This window comes from Fusarium keratoplasticum, chromosome 2 (genome assembly GCF_025433545.1).
Source record: "Fusarium keratoplasticum isolate Fu6.1 chromosome 2, whole genome shotgun sequence".
Taxonomy (NCBI): Eukaryota; Fungi; Ascomycota; class Sordariomycetes; order Hypocreales; family Nectriaceae; genus Fusarium; species Fusarium keratoplasticum.
Window position 1 is genome coordinate 2742695 of NC_070530.1, and position 18559 is coordinate 2761253.

At 50.5% G+C, this 18559-nt stretch overlaps 2 protein-coding genes and 1 pseudogene across 3 annotated transcripts, besides 1 other annotated feature; 2 read left to right on the forward strand and 1 right to left on the reverse strand.

Moving 5' to 3' along the window:
* Positions 1 to 1933: 1933 nt before the first annotated feature.
* Positions 1934 to 2897, forward strand: NCS57_00276700 (uncharacterized protein; the record flags this gene model as incomplete). The annotated part of the gene is made up of 4 exons (XM_053052788.1): positions 1934 to 2101; positions 2151 to 2361; positions 2445 to 2500; positions 2556 to 2897. The coding sequence occupies 4 exons, from the start codon at positions 1934 to 1936 to the stop codon at positions 2895 to 2897; spliced, it is 777 nt and encodes a 258-aa protein (XP_052918034.1).
* A 2586-nt stretch (positions 2898 to 5483) lies between these two features.
* Positions 5484 to 6016, forward strand: NCS57_00276800 (annotated as a pseudogene). The gene is made up of 3 exons: positions 5484 to 5521; positions 5614 to 5791; positions 5840 to 6016.
* Positions 5484 to 6016: a sequence feature.
* A 699-nt stretch (positions 6017 to 6715) lies between these two features.
* NCS57_00276900 (uncharacterized protein) lies at positions 6716 to 7762 on the reverse strand (the record flags this gene model as incomplete). Its single annotated transcript, XM_053052789.1, has 6 exons — positions 6716 to 6765; positions 6980 to 7160; positions 7208 to 7441; positions 7510 to 7638; positions 7699 to 7706; positions 7759 to 7762. The coding sequence occupies 6 exons, from the start codon at positions 7760 to 7762 to the stop codon at positions 6716 to 6718; spliced, it is 606 nt and encodes a 201-aa protein (XP_052918035.1).
* Between the last annotated feature and the right edge of the window lie 10797 nt (positions 7763 to 18559).

Consider the following 18559-nt stretch of genomic DNA (forward strand, 5'->3'; position numbering starts at 1 on the left):
TGCATGAAGCTACAAGCAATGGCAAATAGGACGTGGGTTGGAAAATGTTTGGCTGATGAGAAGACCCACAACTGTGAAGAGAACAAAGACACACAAGCGCTCAGTCATCCCTAAGCAAACTACAAATTCCAAGGACATATAGATTTTATCTGCCAATGATTTCAAATCACCTCATGCAAATGGTCTTGGCTTTCGTATTCATACCTTACCTTCTCAACTGAAAAGAACCCGACCCGAAGCCCTTAGGGTGGGTCAGTCATACTTGACCTTTGAAAGACAATGTTGCGCAATGGGATATTCGCTCGCGTTCCCTTGAGTGTGTATCCCTTTTGCTAGACAGATCGTGTCGATGAAGTTGAATTAAGCTCCATGGTTGCTAGCCATCACCACGCCTAGCCGCAGATCATTGGCCATCCCACGCACGCACTCAAAATCTGTTAGCCCGCTCTGTCCACCTTTTCAACAGCACCACATGCGAAATTATGAGTAAGGTGTCGTTGCTGTACATACAAGGAGGTCATTGGGAGAAGAACCACCAGAATCTGGGCTCAGATACATCTGGGGTATTAGTGGGCGAGAGAACTGAGTAAACCACAGGCATATTGTTCAACCAGGGAGATGCAAATATTATCCCTGAAAAAAGGAAAAAAGAATTGGCGATGCCTTGATTCGAACCAGGGACCTTTCCCCGTAGCAATGTCAATCAAGCCGCCAATTTGTCGGCGGGAGTGACTGGGTTCTGCGCACCAGCGGGAGTGGCTGTGGTCTGCGTGTTGCATTGTCGGCGGGAAGCCGATTTCGTGGACATTTGTTGCCGGGGAACGCTCTAACCACTGAGCTACATCGCATGTTTATTGAGAACATAATCGTTTTCATAATATATAAGGATATGTGGTAGCTAATGGTGGGAGGATTTTGGGAGTTCGCCCCAGTGGTATGGATCCTAAGACTTAGGATGAGGTGCAGTAACCTCCCCGTGCGAAAAGGTTTCGTGACAGGCTGCCCACACTGGAGCAGAAAGCGAGATCATGAAGAATTTACAGTACTGGATCATGGTTGCTACCCAATGAGAGCCAGAAAGTGAGCCCATGGGCTGGTTGGCGATGGGTGCCCTCGAGGGAGCCTCGACGACCCAGGCGCCCTGACCAGACTTTGGGAAGGGGCAGGTCACACCTTCCCAACCGTGTCGCCCCCTTGCGTGCCTTCCATCCCAAACGAAAACCACACCGTGATGGATATTTCTCCTCCTACCTGAATTTCCAATCCTTTCTCTTCTCACCAAAAATCTCGTTCAACCGAAAACCGTCCCTCAATGCTGTCCTCGATTCCGTTCTGTCGCGAGACCCCTAAACTAATACCAACGGTTTAGGCGCAATGGAGCACTACTTTCCCAATATTCCCAAGCGATACCCCGAAGGCAGGAAGCATATTGACAGCGTTTGTTCAATATGGAGGATCTTATCGAAGATGACTCCAAGTCTCGCCTCTCCAGGTCATCAACGACAGGCATCAAAATCTCCGCAGCCACCAACACAAGCATGTTCAACACCCCATCAGCACCAGCTCCCATAGAAGGATGACCATGGTAGACAGATTGGAGATTCTCCTAAAGCATTGGCCGCTGGCGGGCACCTAGGTACACACGACGGCCTATCTATGGTGCCTCGCCGGCGGCTAACTTTATATTCGGGATCATATCTCTCGGTGCGTGCCGCTCCCTTCCCTCGACCAGCACTGTCCCAATTCACACCGTTCATATCATTTCCTCCACACCAGGATGCCCGTCGCTTCATCGAGTTGGTGCGTTTGGATGAACTGAATGTGATCCAGATCCACCACCGCACTATCACCACCATGTGCAAGTCCTTGCCTCCTTCAAAGTATTATGATGAAATCTAACAAATGCTTAGCCCAGAACTTTACTCACATGGTCATGGTTGGCTCGGCGACTGACCTGTCGGGGCTTAGTCCAGCGCATCTCAATGCGCTGACACAACATGAACAAACCCCTCGTCCTCGGGGGAGGCTTGGACCTGTCCAAGCTGGCCCCAACCCAGCTACCAAGGTCAAGAAGACCAAGACCAAGAAGGACGTGAAGCCCGTAAGTATACTGATTATTTTTTCTTAGACCGTGACTCACTGTCAAATAGGGTCAGAGCACTTCGAAGTTCGCACAAGCCCGCGGCGACAAGAAGGCTGCCAAAGAGGCCAAACCCGCCTCCTCTCCCACCCCCGCCGCACCGACGACCTCGTCGATGATTATCCCGGTCTTCGAAAAGACCGCTGCCGTCTCCTCCTCCTCCTCCGCCGCCGCCGCCGAGGCTGCAGTCGATAACGTCGACTGCAGCCTCGGTGAGAAGGGTAAGAATTGGTGATTTAATACGGTTAAGAGATAGCATATCTAATAATATCATAGTTGCACGTGTTGGGCGCTGGGTTGGCAGGTCGGCCCACTGGGCCGACTGCCGGGGTCACCAAGACCCAGACGGACGTCCAGCCTGTAAGTATCATTGCTTTTTGTTTTCTTTTTTCAGCAGTGACTCACTGTCAAATAGGGCCAAGGCACGTCCAAGTACGCCCGAGCCCGCCGGGAGAAGGCGGCCGCCAAGGCCACCACCACGTCCTCCCCCCCTCCTCCACCCCCCCGCCACGCCGATGACCTCGTCGGTGATCGTCCCGGTCTTCACAAAGACCGCTGCCCCCACCACCTCCGCCGCCGCCGCCGCTCCCACTCCCGAGCCCGAAGCCAATCACATCATGGCCGCCTCTACCTGGAAGTTGTCTGGGCCACTTTTCAGGTGGCTTTGGGTATCACAGGCCTGTCGGCCGCTTCTTTTCTCAAGACTTTATATAGTACTAGCAAGACACCAACTGTTCACCGCAATGTTCCTGTCTGAAGTGTTGTCCAAGTTTACGCAGCGTTTGCCACGAGTTGCTGACGCATAGTGCATCTGGGATAGCGTATGGATATTCTGGAAGTCTAATAAAGTAAATTGCCATGTTTCCAGAAACTGTGACGATGCCAGTGCAGCAACCGTCGCAACAATGCCTTCTGAGATCCGAGCACCTTGCCGACCTATGTGATGGCCTGATAGGTGCAGATTGGGATTGTTTTGCTTAGGTATGTACCAACACGTCTTCAATTTCGTCTCCTGGTCGATGTTTTGCCGCGATGGGCTGGCTAGACACGATTTTTCAAACATTGGCCCTCATCTCTTCATTATCACAGTTAGCCTTAGAGAATTCGTCTCCCCCCCCATCTTCTGCAACTTGATTGCATCTTGAGTCTGCGCATTCAGGCAACCGACGGCAACTCAGAATACCCACCCAAACAACAACAAAAACGAGCGCCAATGCAATCAAACACCAAGGGCCAGCTACCTGGAGAAGGCCGCCGCGAAGGTCAATGCTACTACCGATACTGACGCCCGCCTTCGCCATGCACCCCAACGTCCCCGCCTTTGTTGCGGCTGCTGCTGTTGTCAGCCATTGCGCCTATCTACACGAAGGTGAACAAAGAAAAGGTGAAATGCCGGCTCCGAACACACGGTCTGTCGCGAGGTCTACCTAGACAGCAAATCTTGCTCTGCTACACGTTAACATACGACCGTTATCTTTCTTACAGCGCTATACTGTTCTGACACGCTTCCGCTCTTCCACGAGAACTCGAGGGTCTGCTCAGTACGCCCACCCCGCCGCTCACGATTAACTCGTCGAAACGATTTGGTCTCTAGAAGAACGCATCGAGTCCCTGGCCGCGGAAGACGGAACTCAGGGAGATTTCGGGCTGGCTATGAATTTTAAGGCCCGGGAGAACATCTTGACTTGGAATCTCAGCCATTCTGTCTATTAGGCATCCTCATTCCCAGATAGACTCAGGGAGAAGTCTCTACCAAAGGTCTCAGAGCGATGGCTCCCGACCGTTATGTTGGCCATGGTCCTGTGTACAGAATCGAAACGATTGACAGGGTCACTCGGCACCTCGAATGATCACTTAAGTTGGAACGACAGAAGTATGACTCTTAGGATAAAAATTATCTAAAATGCAAATAAATTTCTTCTAATTTTAAGTGATAATTAAGGTAAAATTTTATAAATTCAAGAGATAATTAGCTATCTTTATCCTAAGTTTAGGCAGTATTGGGTCGCATCACACACGTAACATGGGTAAGTCACATAGGGAACTGCAAGCAATCATTATGGAGTTATGAAACTGAGTTACGATAGGAGGCTCGGCTTCCAGTTGAGATTCAATAAATACCCTAAGCTAAGCAACTGTCCCGTCTCTGCATCAGAGCTCCTCATATTGCCGGGTAGGGGGGAAGCTTGTTAGTGGCTGGAGGGTGTGCGTTTCGTGTTCTGTGTACCGACGGGAGAATCTGGGTTCTGCGTGATGCCGGTGGGAGTGACTGGGTTCTGTGTGTTGCCGACGAGAGGAGTAGACGTCTGATTACCACCTCCTCCGGCGGCGGCCTGCCGGAGGAGGTGTGCGGCACGACGACGCATTCGCTGCCGCTGTCGCTTGCTCTATATGAACAGTTAGCCATCATACTTGGATATGCATATCAAGAGAGAACTCACAAGGGGGCCGCCATTCCCCCCGCCGCCGCCACCGCCCGTGTTGAAGTTTGTGAAGTTACCACCGGAAATGTTGATTGTGCCTGCCATTTTGAAGAACTAGGTAACAATGAGTTAGCAGTGATTCAGTGTCTAGACGATCATCAGGTAGGAATGAGGAGTATGTGCTGATCTTTGCGAGCAGAGCAAAGAAGGGTCAAAGCAGCGCAAGGGACGGGGGGTGTCCAAGTAAATAACAGGAAATGAATGCAAGTAAATAGAGAAACGTCTCTCAGAATGAACGAGGTCCAGACTGCGTGGTGGTAATTGAGTTGGTGAAGTGTTGAACATGTCTGCGTTGATAGTTGTGATGATTTTGACGCCTATGCTGATGACCCAGGTAGAGATGCAAGGTGAAGGATGTGACCAAGTGATTGTGACAATGGAAGTTCTTTGAGTCAAGCGGGGACTCCGAGCTCCTTTGCTTCAAAGCCACAACTCCCCAGTCACTGTTCGAGCACTGCCAAACAGAGGAGATGAGGTTGGGGTCATTTCACTGTTGGGGAATAAGGTACAGATAAGTGCTTTCCTCTTCCATCCATTTTAACATGTTCTATGAACCTTGAAGAATTCGCCCACGTCCAGTTCGTTACGCGACCATCAGCAGCGGGAAGGAGAGATGGAACCCACCATTCGCTTGAAAACTTGGCCCCGCCACGTTTGGTCCTCTCAATTCCTCACATCTCTAATTCATCGCCAGCATCGAAGCATCGCCACAACCGCCCCTCATAAACATCTCCAACACCTCACAGGCACCAGACCCTCTTAGAGGGAGTGACTCCGGCCCGTGGGTATACAGCCTTTCCTCCCTTTCAAATACATGATTAGAATCCATGTCTAAGACATAAGAGACAATAGCCGACAGACCGGTCACCTTTCCACACCTAAATCACCGCATCTCTCGGTGCGTATCACTCCCCTTGCTCACTTCGTCCACATCAAGATGACTATCACTTCATTGAGTCGATGGGTTTGGATAGGCTGACAGTGATCTAGATCCACCACCGCACCACGACACTTAGCTCGAGACATTACCAACTTTGCCATAGTTGGCTCGGCATCGGACCTCTCTGGGCTCACCCCAGATCTGAAGAGCATGCTGGCCGGCCAGTTAGCTGGAGGTGGTGCCGGCGTTCAGATTAAGAAGAAGGAGGAGGGAAAGGAGGCCAAGCCCGTAAGTATACTGATTTTCTTTCTTAGACCGTGACTTACTGTCAAATAGGGTCAGGGCACGTCGAAGTTCGCCCAGGCGAGGCGAGAGAAGAAGGCTACCACGGCCAAGGCTGCGTCCTCCTCCGCCCCCTTCGTCATGGCCGATACTCCTCTCCTGGTTCCCGTCTCAGCTGTCTCATCAATTGCACATGTTAGCTTGAAATTAGAATTGAAGGAGCAAAGCTAAGTCTTGATTCGACTTGTTGGTAATAAGCAAGACGAGTGGTACCAGAACTGTGTTTACTTTTTCTCTCTTGGCTCAAGCTCGCTGTGAGATTCTCCTTCGTTACTCTAATTCGTAACTTAATCTGTCCATACTCTGCCCTGTCTTGTCTTTCCCACTTCTGCGACCTTGTGAGTATCGACGATGCATGAGAAGAATGGTCTTTGGTCGGATGACAACTTCGGAAGTGACTAATGCTTTTATGTTGCGAAAAGCAATGGCATCGCCCAGAATGTGCTCTTGGGCTACTCTAATAGAACGATATAAGGGTGTGCATGAAAGTGGTATAACGTTTACCGCACCGTTTCTATATGATGTGTCCTGGAGGTTTGCAAGCCGCTTATTTCGAACTTCAGAGACACCGTATGTCAGTTCTGTAGAGTAGGATGCTATTTTTCCTATGCGTAGCCTTTCCCCTCCGACTCGGGTCGATATTTCCCTCCGCTTGTATTGCCTGAGGTACCTTGAAAGGGGGTGAGTTGTTGGGATTATGATGATGGAGGAAGCGATCCCAACCTTTGGACTGAAAAGGAGGTTTCCTGGTCCTGCGGGATACCTAAAGCGTCATCAGGTTCCAACCTTTAGCGAAGCTTAATGGAACTGGCTACTTATCTGGCGCAAGAGAACAATTACGCCTAGCTCAATTCTACTCCATGACGGAGCCTACTCTGAAGCCCACTCAAGGAGACGGTCGGTTAGACAGCCTGGAAGGACTAGGGGGGGTGTATAAAATGGATCACTAAGGCAAAGTCACTGGGTCAAGGTCTCAGAGCACAAAAACAACAGGCTTCCATTTGATATTGATACAAAAAAAAGGGAAAAAGAAACGACAACAGCGACCACCCCGGGAAAAAAACACGTGGTCGATCAATTTCTATGAATGAAACGTCAGTACAGAGCTCAAAGCAAGCATAACGGAAAACTTACCCTCATCCTGAATCTTGGACTTGACGTCGTCGATGGTGTCGGATGATTCCACCTCAAGGGTGATGGTCTTTCCAGTGAGGGGTTTGACGAAGATTTGCATACCACCACGAAGGCGGAGGATCAGGTGCAGGGTGGATTCCTTCAGGATGTTGTAGTCGGAGAGAGTTCGGTCATCCTCAAGCTGCTCGCCAGCAACGTTATCTCCTCGAGGCTGCAGTCGACTATGACTGCAGCCTCGGCCTCCTCGGCAGCAGCATCAGGCTCGGGCTCGGGCTCGGCGGGGACGGAGTCAGGGGCGGAGGCAGGGGCGGACTCGGCGGCGTCCTTCTCGGCGGCGGGGGAGGAGGAGGTAGTGGTGGTGATGGAGGAAGGGGCACCCTCAGCCTCAGCCTTGGCCTTGGCCTCGGCCTTGGCTGCCGCCTTCTCTCTGCGCGCCTGCGCAAACCTCGAGGTCCCCTGACCCTGTTTGGTGGGAGAGTGAGTCACTGTCCAGGTAGAAGAATGATGGAGCTTTGACAGGGTGTACTTACTGGCGCCTTGACCTTGGGCTTGGGCTTGGGCTTGGGCTTGGCCTGGGGCTTTTGACCCCCCTTGGTCTGCTTCATCCCGGCAGCTGGGGCATTGGCCCCAGCTGCCAACCCAGCGCCCAAGGCGTACAACTGGGCTGGGGTGAGCTTGGACAAGTCCAAGCCCCCCCCAAGGACGAGAGAGTTACTCACGTTGAAGTCTAAGCCTTTGTTAGATATGATCATAACACCTTGAAGGGAGTGAGGGCTTGCCCATTGTGTTGCTAGATCACGGTCAACTCGTCTGAACACACTGATTCACGGATGGGATTTACTTACCGAAACGAAGATGCGATATTAAAAAAAAAAAGAATCCTACAAGTGTGTATCAGCTTGATTCATATTATAGATAACGAAGGAATGAGATGCTAGAGGGGTATGGGAGGGAGGTAGGAAAGATAGGGGGCCGTTCTCGTATCTGCCTCGCCTCAATCTCTGCGTGCACTTCCGCTTTCTTCGAAGAGCTTTTAGAAAGAGAAGATCTTGATGAAATATGATACAGGCGATTAAATGCCGATCATACCAGATGGGCCAGAGGTGCACAGCGCGGATCGTTGGCAAGTTTCATGGGGCTGGGGGGGTGGACTCACTGTCTCGCGATGGGTTGAAGAGGAGAAGAATCTCTCCCCAGAAATTTTTCGAATGAAATAAATGTACGCTTGAATCCTAAGACCCTAAGGACCCTAAGGATATGTGCGCAACCCCAAGCCCTGACTGACCAAGCCCTGATAGACCGGATGAACTGCTCCTAAGGAACAATTGCTCCGGGCCATCAGTCTCAACAGCTGGCGGCCGTGTGACTGATCGTCTTGTTAATGGAAGCGCTCAAGACCATATACGAAGCCGTAAAGCCCCCTTGACTTGCCCTTGGATGTTTGCTCGCCTCTCTACATCAGCCCAACATGATGCACTTGTGTTTTCTAGATAGATGAAGATGAGCATCCTTTAGTTTAGATTAACGACTCGAATCAAAAAGATTCCTACAAAGCTTTTATCCCCAAACGATTTATGAAAGGTCGAGTCAGTCATGCATCAATCTCTCCAATGTATTCGCCCCTTTGATGCTAGGCAAATCGACATTGGGAAACAATATGTAATATCATATCACAATACGCATGCCTTCGAACAACATATAGCAGTGCCAGGATATACATCAATATTTGACATTGGAACATTGGAATACGTAAATTATGTGCATAATTCAATATGTGTGTTGTGAGCCAGCATTCGTTTCACGAAGAATGTGGGGGACGTTCCCGTGAGGTTGATGTTGATGAAACGGCACGGGCCGGGTCCCACTGAACCCGTGGGGTTCCCCAGCCGCAATGTACCTTCCCAAGCATGTACCCCAAGCCCCAATTTTTCCCTCAGCAAGAACACCGGGAAATCTGGGTTGTTTTGCGACAGCAAAGTCGTCCATGGAGGGGCTTAAACAATGAGAGAAGGGTGGAGCTGGAAATCACACAAGGGACTTTCCACGAACTTTTCTCATGAGTGTATTCCAACGGCGGCATGATTTGGTTGCAGTGGCCTCGAGAGTTCTCTCGCACATCACGCAAGGCGGGCGTACTGTAGTATGGACCCATCCGGAGCCGCACAGGCACCTCCAACCACACTCGGTACACGAGTCGAGAGACAACAAGATGAAGATGTGAGCATACTCTCCTCTAAAGATTACCATAAAGCCATAATAAAATTATACAATAATCCATTAAAGAATCTCAAAGGATAAGCTTCTATTATGATGTTTTTTTACTATTATTTTCGTTGTCTTACTTAACTCTTATATGACTTTGCTGATGCAGGCGGATTCTCATCAATGGCAGGCTGAAATGTTGAGCGCATATCAATCATTCCAAACGAATCCATCCAAGCGACTTTGATTTTCGTATGTACGTCTCAACCCTCCCGAAAATAACGACACCAACCCGATCCGAATCGCCCTCAATCTCCAGTTACATGATTACCAGCAAGGTGAGTTGCTACCCGGGCCTAAGCCCCGGTCATCTCCTCGTCGACTGGGCTGGGGTGAGCTTGGACAAGTCCAAGCCTCCCCCCGAGGACGACGGGATTGAATTGATCTAAGCCTTTGTTGGATATGATCGCCTGATGGTAAGCCGCCGTCGAAGGGAAGAAATGCCGCAGACTTACGATATGGAGCCATTCCCTCCACAAGCAGCTGCCGTAATGATGAATCTTGTGCATGTTCGTGATGGGCGGTTGTCGCGATGCTTCGATTGCTGTGTGTTGATGAAATGGAGATGTGAGAAATGGAAAGAGCCGATTGTGGTGGGGCAAGTTTTGAAGCCGCTGTATGCACGATGCACCTACCTTCCCCGGGACGTCTTGACGCACCAGGTACCTACCGCTTCTGCCTTGAGTATGACGGATGGAATTGTCTTTGTTTCAAGATTAGATTGGCAATACCGCAGCCTTGGGCATTGCGCTTGGCTCACGCTTGTCTCGTCTGCTCGTTGATCAACAAGTGATTGCATTCAACGAGGCGAATTTGACCCCATCTCTTTCACAGAACCTACCCATGCGCCGGAATTCCTCGTGATTGTACTCCCCTGGGGCCGTTTGGAAACCTGACAATCGCGTGCCATCTCGGTCCCTATTCTAGACACCTTCCGGGTTTAAGAACTCTCGAGTCATGTCAGCTATAATAGAATAGGTGGCCACTGAGAGAGTAACGCCAACGTCGCGTAAGTATCCTTATCAAAGGCCAGGAAGTGATTCCGTAGGCTCCAGTCGTTTGCCAATGGGTACCTATCCTCACATGGAAGAGCCCGGCGTTTTTGTGAAGGAGCAAGTCGCGACTTCCCGACCACGTTGCCCCCTCGCGTGCCCTCCCAACTGAGAACCAACCACACAGTGATGAATTCTTGCGAGTATTCATCCTCTCGCCAGAACTTCGAAACTTTTTCTTCTCATCAAATATCTCGTTTGACCAACAACCGTTCCTTGACACCGCCCTCGAGGTGGCTCTCGTCCACTACCATGCCATTATCTACTGGCCTCAGGAGGGCAAGCAAAGAGAAGAGTTGATCTATACTAGTATATATTAAGCTTTGTCTCAAGGCATCTTGAGATTTTCGTAGTAATAAACAAGCTACCTAGAATAGAGACATGAAAGGCAGTCCAGGGCAGCCCAAGAACCTGTTGTGAAGAGGCAGCCAAAACGCAAGTCTTCAGGTAGTCTTTTCATGAAGGGCCGGAAACGCTTCGAGCTTAGCAAGTTTACGGTTTCTTCTATGGAAATTGCAGTATTGTTCTCCAAGTTCTTCCCATCCATCTCGTCAACGACGCGTCTCTACGGCTCAGATGCAAGTAGCTGGCTTTTGCAAACAGCGAATGTTTGGTCTAGCCGTTGGGTCTACATATTTCCAGTCACCTAAGCCTAGCATAAGCTGCTTCACGGGTCAGATATTTATGTAGATAGAGCAGAATCTGCAGGTCTTCCATGATGGGTGCTGGAGGTGAGATCACAAACTAAACAAAGAAACGGGTACGGGTGTCACTGAACATGATTGGGGTTTCTTTGTGCGTAGGGCGATTGACAATCATCTTTATTAACTCTTTACGAGAGAATCTAGATGAAAGTAGAACTATTTATCATTTGATGCACCATAAACTCGAACTTCTTGATAAAATAACGGCGATGAGTATCCCCATGCTGGCACCAGCTGCACAGGATGGTAGAAACAAACAACGTCAGCAAGTGGTGAGGGAACAGCTTTCGGACCCGTTCCGTTGAGGATACCTAAGGTTGATGTTAAACCGAAGAGTTTAAATCGGTTCAACGCATATCGCCAATGAGGGCATCGTGATCCACTTCCTCGTCGAGCGAGGGGAACCAAGCACATGAAGCAGATTGATACAGACTACACAAGACCAGTTTATCGCCTATGTCAGCTACATGATCCCTTAGGAGGCTACCTCACGGTTAGGAAACCCCGTGGGTTCAGTGCCCGGGACCCGGCCCGTGCCATTTCATCAACCTCAACGTCAAGGGAACGTCTCCCAGATTTTTTGTGGAACGAGATTTGAGATCTTGTTACAATATGTGTGCCTCCGAGCAGCATATAACAGTGTCAGGCTTTACAATCTTACCTAGGATTGGGCTACTGGCATATGTATACCGTGTGCATGGTTTAATCAGCTTGTTAGTTGCGCCGATGTAGAGAGTCGGGCAATCATCCAAGGGCTTGCTCGACCTACTACAGAGGGTCTCCTCCCTTCTCGATGTCGGCCATGGCCAGGCCAGCTAGCTCACGAAAGTCGACATGGTTGCTCCTTGGATGCTCCGGATGGAAGTCTGGGTATAGTTTGGGAAGCTTCAACAATTGGTATTAGTTGATCTCTCGAAAGAAATGAATGGGATGGCGTCAAGTGGGCACACCACACCCTCGGCCCCGAAGTGAATCCATGCCCTCCGTTGAGAGAAGTGGTCTTGAATACTTATCCATCTATTGAAGCCATGAAGAGCAGGATTGCCGATAAGTACCTGGTGGCTTGCATCCTCGCCGTGCAGAGCACAGGTAATATGCGTTCTCGACATGGAGCTGTACAGGGACCGTATTATTGCCATGATCCAGTGACTGTTCTCCCGGTACACATTGCAAACCATTTTCTCCCCGCATCGCCATGTTCACGAGATTGGAGTCATCTTTAAGCAGGAACGGGCATTGGGTGTGTTTGAAGAGGTGCAAAAACAAAGCTGTGTGAAACACCTCCTTCATGTCAAAACAAACGCTGTCGATTTGCTTCCTACCTGCTTCTTTGCAGCGAACACAGGGACCAGGGAGTGTACCATCTAGATTAGGCAAGACACCAGGCAATGAAATGCGTCTCGGAGTTCATACAACCGGCTTCCATTTGATATTGACACAAAAAAAAAAAAAGGAAAATAACTAAGGCGACTAGCCTAAGGGAAAACGTGACCCATCGTTTGCTGTGAAGCGTTAGTACAGGGCTTAAAGCAAGCATGACGAAGAGCTTACACTCGAGTTGCTCTCCACAAATATGACTTGTTATTGATCAGGAGGAATGCCTTGCCCTGATATTTGACTTCCCATTGTCGATGGTGCTGGATAATTCCACCTCAAGGGTGATAATCTTAGTCTTGACGGAGGTCTACATACCACTACAAAGGCAGACGGCCAGGTGCAGGGTGGATTTCTTCTGAATGCCATTATTAGATATGATATTACATCTCTCTCCCAAACCATTTGAGCTTACCCTCTTACTGAGAAGGACCGGTGGAAACACCACCACCAAAGCCACGTCGGTTCCGGCCCTATCTCGCCATGAGTCACTGTCGAGAACAAGGAGCTAGAATAACTTACATGTCTGGCCCGGGCCCGGCGGCCCTATCTGCCCCTATTGGGGCCAATGGCTGGGCCGGCAGCTGGGCCCCGCCTCCAGCTGCCAACCCGCCAAAGTTGTTGTGTGATCGAGGGCTGGGTATAGGCTTCAGTTGTGTTACGGCTGTGTTTTTTCCGTTGGGTTGCTCAGAAGCCCACCCCCAACCGCTTCTTTGAGCCCTTGCCCAAGCCAACCCGTCAAAGATCGTCCGAAGCTGGACGGGGGATAGTGCGGCGAGGTCGACGCCGGCGCCGAACACGACGGACCCGTTGATGGTTATGGTGGTCGCTAAGGGTTTTTTAGTAATGATCATAATAGTTAGAGGAGGCTGATATTTACTCATGCTGGATATTTCAGTGTTTATTTCTGGATCACTGTTAGTTACCCGAACCAAGTAGCTCAAAAAATGGTGTCTACTTACGGAGAAGAATTTTTTTCCCCTTTTGGAAAACCTATAAGCGTATGTCAGCGTCATTCAAATCATCGACAAGGAGGAAGTTGGAAGCGAGAGGGAAGCGAGAGGGGCGTAGGAGGGATATGGGAAGGATGTGGTAGAGAGGGGGGGGATCTCTGTATCGTCTTACCTCGATCTTCGCGCGCGCTCCTTTCCATCAAATAAGATTTCAAAGAGAGAAGGTCGCGACGAAGAGTGGTATAAGCAAATAAATGCAGATCATGCCGAAGAAGCCAGAGGCGCACAACGCGGATAGATGGAGAGTTCCATGGGCTTGGGGGTAGACCCGCGGTCGCTTTTTGTGTTCTATGTACCAGCGAAAGGATCTTGGTTCTGCGTACTGCTGGTGGGAGGGGCTATGCTCTATGCATTGCTGGCGGGAGGATCTGGAGCTCGCATACTTGATTTCGGCGGGAGGATCTAGGTTCTGCGTACCGGTGGGAGGAGTGGTAGTTTGCTCACCACCTCCTTCAGCGGTCTGTCGAAGGAGGTGGGCGGCGCAACGGCGTAGCCGCTTCTTCTGCCTATTGCTCGATATAAACAGTTAGCCGCCTATTTGACGGTCATGTCAAGAGAAAACCTACCATGGGGCCTCCATGCCCCGGGTTCCCTCCACCGCCGCCGCCTACGTGCCCCGGCGTTCATGCTCCCGATGGAGCTCACGCTTCCAATATAGATGCCTCCTTGACATTGATTCATCGTTACTGGTCATGAGTTGGCATTGATTTGGTACCCAGACAATCATTAGGTAGGAATGAGGATAGTGTGTTGATCCTTGCGAGAATGAGTGGCAAAGGAGCGTAAGAAACGAGGGCATCCAAAGAAACATAGTGGATGAATGAAGGAGAGTAGAATGACCTCTCTCAGAATGAACGGGTTTCGTATTGGTTGGTGATTATCGAAGCGAAGGGGGCATTGCTTACAAGCGCGATAGTAATGGTGATGATTAAGGAAGAAGAAGAAAGAGGGGGGGGCAGCGATGATGGAAACGAAGGAGGTTCTGTTCCCGAGAGGTGTTCTGATGACTCGATAGTTGAATGATCAGAAGAAGAAGAGAAATGAACCCAGGGAAGAAGTTGTTGGGTTGCCTGAGAATCCGTGTGCGATAGGGTAGGGGAGTAGGGCTTGGGGAGAGTCATCTCTTAGGGCCCCTTAGGGTCGGGTGCTGCTCCTACGTTTGGAGCCTCGCGGGCATGGAATCTGTGGATCATTGGGAGTTCTTCAATGATCGGCATCCCTTTTGCTCAGAGGGTAAAGGACAAGGGTGCCGAAGATGGAAGCATATCATGCCCCGGAACCAGACTTGGAGTGGGCACAAGCGTGAACGATGAACGTCAAATGACAGACCCTCCAGCAACTCACGGGCTTTGCGGGATGGTCTAGTGCCTGGATTGGGCGCAGAATTTGATTGAAATATCTCAACTTGGGTTTATAGTCATGATTATGCCACTGGTCATGCTTTGTGCCTCTAGGGTTGTCAGTTAGATAGGGGTAGGATGGGGATCATACTAGAGTTGGTATCAAAACGACTGAGGGAGAAAGCAGGAGTGCGAAGCGGAAGCTAAAGTATCTGTGTGAGAATTTTTGGGCTAGGGACAATGGTAATCGAAGAAAGGGCGTTGTTCCTCATGAGAGAGATTCTGATAGCTTGATGCTGGGGAAGAAAAAAGAAGGGAGAGTGACGAAGCTGGAGGGGACCATGCTAGGCTACTCAACAATCCATACAAAAATACAGAAAGGTCTTTACAGACTGTTAGTAGCTTTGCGGTTAAGCCTAGGTCTTTGGAGCTGCCCAAGCCATGATGTTTTGCTGGCTGTGGTGATTTCTATTGCCGGGGCGGAGTTCTAGGCGAATACCGTAATGATATCAGGCCTAACAAACAAAGAGATTGGAGTTTCTGCACATGCTAGTGAGTTTTGTTATGCTTTTTCTAAGGATATAATGTTCGTTGTGTGATCTTTGCAGGGACAACGAGATCTAAGGGAACCTTTGATGGTTTGACATGACAGATGGAACCTAACACATCTTGATGCAACAACAACCACGATGAAGATTGTGACACAGATCAGAGGGAACCATGCAACACCGAATTATGTACAAAAAGTGCCGCAGCAGACAAAGCCCGTTTGCAGTAATGTAAAACAACAAATTCAGCCAGCTTGCGAGACTTGAGGCGATGTTGAAAGCATCCATTTCATCGGAGTGGCACCGGGTAGTGCCAGTGGAGGGGCACCCAGACCAAGAAAAAAATGGCATACTGTAGGCAGGCAATGAGAACTTCGCCGGGCTATAGGGACGTAATTTACAGTAAAATAAATAAACAAAATATCAAATAAATGAATTATACTCTAAAGTCCATATATAATCTTATATTTATTATCATAAGCCTGTTATGCTATGATTACGCCGATTAAAAAGGTAGAGTACTTGCGAAGTGTGTTGTTTTTTTCGTGGACCACTAGAGGGGCAATGAGTGGGGCTTAGCACTTGCTCAACCACAGGTCCAGCCAACTTCACATTATCATCAATCACCTTCCTGATCACCTCAGCTCTGTTTTCTTTAACAAAACCATCTCAATTCTCTCCAGTCAATGCCACTCACCGAACAGACGCATCCTCTCGAAGACCGACAAGATAGACCCCGAAATGACAAGGGTGCTGGACCAACCCGGCACTGGTACAAGGACCGAATGGGTGGCTTTCCGATCCATCATCGCATGTTGACGGCTTCTTCCAGGGATGGCTGCGGATGGCAACCGGACCGGCTCGTCAAAGTGTATCAGCTCATTCGGGTTCATGCTGGTAGGGTCAAGATAAAACAGGAAACAACAAGCTCTCGTTGACTAACGAACAAGAGGCCCGCGATGCACCCTCCAACTTGCGCCGATGCACCCCACGCTCGGAAGCATGTGATGGAGAAGATCATCCGCCAGATCGACAACCCCGCAATGCCAATCGATTGACGGTTGTTTGATCAGTGAATCGATAACGAGAGATGGTTGCAGGTGACCAGAGAGTTCTACGCAACTGCGATTCCTCAATGAAGCCGAGGCCTGTCTGCTAATCTCGCTACCGTCTTACTACACTCGGACAAGCAGATATATGTGTGTATGCGACAACAAACCCCCAGTGGACCCGTGCCAGGCAGTCAGCTCAGGAGGGAAATGCACCGCGCAGCCGAAAGCACCTTGCTGCCACTAACATGAAAACGTGGGTGGTTGACAGACAACTCCAAGATGCCGGAAGCATGCACTTTGCGACACAAGGCTGAGTCGGAAGCACAGCTCATTTGCGCAATGTCGGGCATCTCTCCGACCTGCAGGGCCCGCGCCGCCATACAAGGTACGCGATGCAGACACGGGGCGACGGGACGGGAACAGGAGGCCATTCACAGCCTGTTCCATCCGAGGTTGTTTGAGCGGTGAGATGAGGTTGACGGCATCGCCAGCTAGCGTGCCGCCAGGGTCTAGACCTTACCTTGCGGCTAATTAAGTCGTCCCGCGGTTCGAGAACCATGACGCTCGAGAAGCGCTCGAGGACGGAAAGGGAAATGCTAGCGAACAAGATGGAATTCGCTCGATTGCGGTGAAGGGCTGAGGCTGGATTATGCCTCGATCATTCAGCTCTGAGGCGATGCTATGCTGATGGCTGACCCATGGAAGTTCGATGATGACATGTTGGAGGTTCAAGACGAAAACAACCTGGTTCCGAGCTCACAGACCAGACAGATCTTTGTCAGATCCTATGCCAGCCGCCCCATGCGAACGCGGGCAATGCAGGCGGATACGCGTAGCTTCTTCTCGAGAGATGCAAGAAAGACGCTAGGCAAGCCTCTGGGGCATCTTTGAGGACCCCGAATCAAGTCAGCCTCAGCGGCGCCAGGCCATTTCCCGTGCAGAAACGGATGCTGAAATCGCGTGCGAGCTTGTTTGCTCCCTCCATGGTCGGTGACCACCAGGATGAGGCCGATCTTCTCTTGGAATCGTTAGCTGACTGCCAGCAAGCGAGGTGAGGGATGAAAAGGGGTCCTCGGCCGTGAGCTCGGCGCAAGCCAGCACCAGTCATGCAGCTCCACAGAGGTTACGTGGGAGAGCACGCGACTTTGTGCAGCGGCAGTTGTGCATAATTGGGCCTGAATGTCCACATCTGGAGAAAACTCCATGATGTGATGCTCTCTGACTTGTGCAGCATAACCGTGATATGCCGCGCATGGGTTACATGGCGGGCAAGCCATCGACTGACCCAGGAAAAGAAAACGCTCGCTCGTGGCGTCTGTCTTGGGCGAATGAGGTCAGCGGAGCGACACTGAAAGGAGCACATCTGGCACTCGATCTGGCCCACGGGGCAGTGCCCCAGCCCAACGCTTGCTGACGGCCAAGGCCTGAAGGAGTTTTTCTCATCTCTTGCAGCCCAGCAGGCTGGGTTAGGTTTACCAAAGATCCAAACCAAGAGGGGGACCATCGCTGATGGCGGCATGATGGAGGAATGAATCAAGACGGGACGGTTTCACCGCCACAGTCGCTCTCGCCGTACCTCGCAGGCGGGCGCTTGCATGTGCATCTCGAGATGCTCATGAGACCTGGAACCCGAGGCAAGAAGTTGACGGAGGGTGTGCTGATCTCAGAGAGTGTCTTTGTTGACGGACTTGCAGTGATGTCCGTTCGAAACCCTTGGCAGCGCTTCTTTGCTTTGCTTTCGTCATTCATCTTATGCCAGCGGAACTATGACCCAGAGCACGCACCGTTGACGTATGAACCGTGTTTCTCGACTAGTCAGGAACAGAAGCCCGCGCATCGTTGCGTACATGCTACGTCTTGTCAAGGACCACCTGCTGGCTCTAGACAATCGCCCGTGCTACGTGTGAAGAGGCATATTCCCTGATTTGGTTGTCAGCCACGCGACAGGGCAGAAGAGACCGTTGGGCGTCATCAGCATCAAAGAGCAAGTCAGCAACAGCCACAGTAGCACCAATAGCCGACCCGTCATCAGCTGAAGGATGATGATCCATCACTTGATAAGCGGTGTCATTTGCGAGCCAGACAAAGCGATTACAGACAAGACAGTCACCAGAGAAAGATATTCACAGAATAGTCAAAGAGCAGACTTCTCTCATCATCGCCACTAACTCCACTTGATGACACCCCTGGAGTCTTTTCTCTAACAAACTTGTGCAGACCTTGCGGCCGGCCCCG